The sequence below is a fragment of the Anneissia japonica genome, unplaced genomic scaffold (assembly GCF_011630105.1).
Source record: "Anneissia japonica isolate Jap-2015-1 unplaced genomic scaffold, ASM1163010v1 scaffold230_len61860_cov109, whole genome shotgun sequence".
Lineage (NCBI taxonomy): Eukaryota > Metazoa > Echinodermata > Crinoidea > Comatulida > Comatulidae > Anneissia > Anneissia japonica.
In genome coordinates this window covers 56,551-61,735 of record NW_022729037.1, presented here as the reverse complement: position 1 = coordinate 61,735, position 5,185 = coordinate 56,551, and the positions used below count along the sequence as shown (strand labels likewise).

The window sequence follows — 5,185 nt, the reverse complement described above, 5'->3', positions numbered from 1 at the left end:
GGTGAGGCTGAGGTGGGTAGACCCCTCTCTAGCTGTTCCTCTCTGGGCCGTGTAGAGCTTGCAAATGTAAAAATCTACCACATGTAATATTAACCACAAATGTAAAAACATTGTACCTACAAATGTCATAATAACTGCAAATGTACATGTCAACAACAAATGTAAAAAAACCACAAATGTAATAAAACTTTGCCCACGAGTGTAAACAACGTCTTCGCCACAAATGTAAACCATTTCGCCTACAAAATAATGTAAAAATTCCATTTTACCTCAAATGTCAATCATAATATTTTATGTCGTCCGCGAATGTAAAAACTCATTGTAAAATAAGTTATCGTATGGGTGTGTTTGTGTGCGAGAGTTTTCTAAGCATTAAACCCCTTAAATTCTGCTACGATTTGAATAGTGTTTATGTATTCTACCTGCACACTAGCATTGTGTTTTTTTTAATTTATTTTTTTTAATTTTTTTTATGCTGCCATATTTTAACAAAAGAGACACTGTAATTAAACAAGAACTGAATGTGTTTTTCTAGTAGAATGTTTTTACATTTTTTGTTATTTATAAATTTGTGGTTATCAAAATATCAGAGACAGTGGCAAATATAGGCCTATTATTATATTCCAACAATATTGATTACTTGGATATTAGTTTTTCTTCCATGTATCGAAGAAGCGATATGCCTGAAGAACACACTTTCGTACATAAATTATTACGACGTCGAACCAAAAAGAATGTGTATAATTTATTTAATTGAAGGCTAGTTTGGTTAAGCCTAGTTTGTCTGGTCTGGCAACATATGCCCAGGTGAGGTTAGCATGCCTTTTGGACCACCCAAAGCTTAGCTTTCCTTTTTATTCAATTTAGATACTTATAATACCATTTTTTAGATAGGTATAGGCCTGGACGAGCCCCGCCCTCCCTTAATAATTGTGATTCATTTTAATTCATTAACATGTCGACTAGAATTGCCGTTTCTCTAGATTATAGCATTGTTCAACAAGTAAGTATTTTCATTTTTTCATCATTTTTTCTTTCTTTATGGGTCCATCCATCTATACATCCATCCATTCATTCATTCATTGGTTCATCCATCAATCTGTCCATCCATTCATTCGGGCCATTTATCTGTCGATTAAACTATCCATACATTCTCCCCGGCCACCTATAACCATTAACACATCCATCTATTCATCGATCCACCATCTATCCACCCTTACCCATCCATCCATCCATCCATCCATCATTCCTTTCCTCCATCCATGTGTCCATCTATCTATGCATCCATCCGTCCATCCTTTTTTTTTTCTGGATCCGCAACTGCTTAAAATTCATGTACTCTGGGTGTACAACGCTCTTTCGTTAAAACCTGAGTGATTATGCAGTTCGATTCAAGAACTTTTAAGGCATTTTCTTGATGATTTCTCAAATTACCTTCTCAAAATCGGCCTTCAAATTTATGTACTGTGGGTGACGTCCCTTCCCCATGATCTCCGCTGCAGCACGAAAGACGTTTCGAACAAGTTAATAATTGACCAACAGTTAATTTTCTTAAAAGCAACAAAATATCCTGTGTATTTCTTCGCACATGTCACACATACTTAGGACGTAGTATCAGTGCGCATGTGCAAGGCATGCGCAAACTAACATTTTGATGGCAACGACTGTGTCCTGACAACGATTTGTTGATACGCGCTCGTATATTGCTACTGCTACTTGGGCAACCGGCGGTATAGTTGCATAAGTAGAGCAAAGCTGATATAATTTTGTTGTTATTATCAAACTAATCAACATGTCTTGGATATTTAACATTTGTTCTCATCAAGAAGCACCAGTAAGTGTTATTATATACTTCAAATAGATTTATAAAGCTAGTTTATGTATAAAGGATTGAAAGTGAAGAATGCTTCGCGCGTTTATCACTGAGCGCGTTATTATTCCTTCGTTACGATGCGCATGTGTAAGACATGCGCAGAAACTGACGTTCGGTGGCAACCCTTTTGTCGTGACAACCCTTTTGTTGATACGCGCTCACATAGCTACTACTACTTTGGCTACCGATTTGGTTTTTATAATTAGAGCAAAGCAGATATAATTTTACTTTTTGCAAAATGTCTTGGATGTTTAACATTTGTTCTCATCAAACAATACCAGTAAGTGGCATTATATACCGGTACTTTAAATAGGTTTAAGAAGCTATTTTATGCATAAATAAAAATGAATGTAAAGAATTCGCATTGCGTCCATTCATGCGCGCGTATTATTCTCTCTCCATGGTAGGTATCGTTGTGCGTTCATGATGCGAGCGTAATGTTGGGTTGGTATCGAAGCGAATAGACCTTTCCGGAGTGTCAATCAAACTTAACAACTGACTAATCAGAACAGCGCCAGGAATACGCGCGCGTCTCACAAACACACGTGTTGTCCCACAAACGCACGTGTTCGCCTGTTTTAACACTGTCGCCTTGTGGGACCTTAGCAACAACATCCAAGGGGCGGGGCTTAGCGGAAAGGTCCATTGCGAGACATACGCAGAAACTAAAATCTATGGCCACATTATTGTCGTGACAACGCTTTGTTGATACGCGTTCACATTTCTGCTTTGGCTACCCGTTTTGTTCTCTTAAAGTAACAAAGCTGTAATAAGTTTATTGTTTTAATCAAACGAAATATAAATGAATTAATTATTATTACAATGTCTTGGATATTTAAGACTCATTCTCATCAAGTAGCACTGGTAAGTGACGTTATAAACTTAAAATATATTTTTTTTTACAGAAGTTAGTTTATGAATGAAACAGTGAAAAATAATTACGCATTAGTCAGAGCGTGCGTGTGCGTTATTGTTTTCTTCTGAGCTCATGTTAAGATACGATTGGAGCGCTTCTTTTATCGGATGATCTCGACAAAAGTTACCCCTCCTGCCTTATGAGACTTGCATAAGTCGATCTTGCTTTTAGTCAAAACGGACTTAAATAAAATAGGCTAGCCTATTTATTTGTAATACAATTTAATTGCATTAGGTTTCCTAAACCACTGACCTGTCCATGCATAACCAAAAGCCTTGCTTAGCTTTCCTTTTTATTCAATTTAGATACTTATAATACCATTTTTTTAGATAGGTATAGGCCTGGACGAGCCCCGCCCTCCCTTGATAATTGTGATTCATTTTAATTCATTAACATGTCGACTAGAATTGCCGTTTCTCTAGATTATAGCATTGTTCAACAAGTAAGTATTTTCATTTTTTCATCATTTTTTCTTTCTTTATGGGTCCATCCATCTATACATCCATCCATTCATTCATTCATTGGTTCATCCATCAATCTGTCCATCCATTCATTCGGGCCATTTATCTGTCGATTAAACTATCCATACATTCTCCCCGGCCACCTATAACCATTAACACATCCATCTATTCATCGATCCACCATCTATCCACCCTTACCCATCCATCCATCCATCCATCCATCCATCATTCCTTTCCTCCATCCATGTGTCCATCTATCTATGCATCCATCCGTCCATCCATCAATGCATCCATAAAGCAAAGAAACATATCCATCCATTAATTCATCCATCCATCCATCCATCCATCCATTATTAATCCATCCATCCATCTATCCATAAATCAATCAATCGATCAATCAATCAATCAATCTATTTATCTATCTATCCATTTTTCCTTCCATCGATCCGTCCATTCATCAATCAATCAATCAATTAATTAATCAATCAATCAATCAATCAATCCATCCATCCATCCATTCATTCATTCATTCATTCATCCATCCATCCATCCGTTTATCCATCTATAAACATTCATCCATCCATCTTTTCATCCATCTATGTAACCAGCCCTATATTTTTCAAGCCATCAATTTATCTATCATCCATCCATACTTCCCTTTGTCCTTCATGCCATCAATGTATCCCTATCCATCAACCCATCCATCCATTAAACCATCCATTCATCCAGCCACCCATCCATTAAACCATCCATCCACCCATCCATTAATCCATCCATCCATCAATCATCCATTCATTCATTCTTTCATCCATTCATTCATCCATCCATTCATTCATTCATTCATCCATTCATTCATCCATCCATCCATCTATATTGAATTCGTTCTTTATTATTAATCATTAATTATATTTTTAGTACACTACCTTTAATATTCATATTTTCGTAATGTTGTCCCTGTTCATTTATTATATGTTGTTCTAAGTTCTTGGTTTTGGTTCCCTTTAAATCTATTTATCCAGATGCATTTGATCTATTTTAAACTATAGGTTGCTAATGACATTGAATCTCAATTGTCGGAGGGCAAGGAGGTACCAACGAGCTCCAAATCTGGACTAGAATTGGCTCATGGTACAGATACCGTCACGGTGGAGAGTGACATTATCGTTGGACAAGCGGTGACAATCACATCAGCTAAGGGAACAATCACCAACGATGTAATCCCAATCACTCCTGTCGAGGTGATAGTCTCATCAACCATTGAGACCATCATCAGCAGTGTAGCTGCTGCCTCAAATGGCCAGGATCTCCATACTGGAAAGATTGGGGACAGAGATGCAACACCAGTCAAACAGGATGTTGAGAGCACCCCTGTTGAAGACAAGAGCGCATCGATTGGTGAAAGTGGTACTGGAGGTGTGGATGCCACTTCTGAAGCAGAGAGTGCCTCTAGCGAAGACTCCAGCACTGCATCCGAGAACGGCAGCAGAGGCACTTGGGACAATCAGGTCGATTTCCTGCTCTCGTGTCTCGGCTATGCTGTTGGATTGGGAAACGTGTGGAGGTTTCCATACCTGTGCTATGAAAATGGAGGAGGTAAGTAGGTTCTTAATGATTGGTTTTTCTATATATGCCCAATTATGACATCTATTTCAATTGGAAATTATTTAGTTTCGCATAACAAATATATATATAGATAGTAATTGTTATTGTCGTGATGGAATAATAGACAATAACTGGATTTGCGTCAGGAGAAACATGTATTGGTGTAATTTTTGCCCTACCTGACAACTACAACTACAACTACTAGTGATCTGGAGATCGTGGGTTCGAGTCCCACCCGAGAACAACTTGCGATTTTTTTCGTAGTTGTTTTCAAATGTACTGAGTATTCGGTACATTTCCACGTCAGGTAGAGCAAAAATTACACCTATAAAT

The 5,185-nt window shown here is 37.6% G+C and overlaps 1 protein-coding gene across 1 annotated transcript in view; it reads left to right on the top strand.

The window, feature by feature from the left end:
• Positions 1–3,183: 3,183 nt before the first annotated feature.
• LOC117114637 (sodium- and chloride-dependent glycine transporter 2-like) overlaps positions 3,184–5,185 on the top strand; it is a 19,088-nt gene continuing 17,086 nt past the window's right edge. The window contains exons 1-2 of the mRNA XM_033258337.1: positions 3,184–3,231; positions 4,297–4,843. Of these exons, the coding sequence (XP_033114228.1) occupies positions 3,184–3,231; positions 4,297–4,843 (595 nt within the window). The remainder of the gene's footprint in view (positions 3,232–4,296; positions 4,844–5,185) is intronic.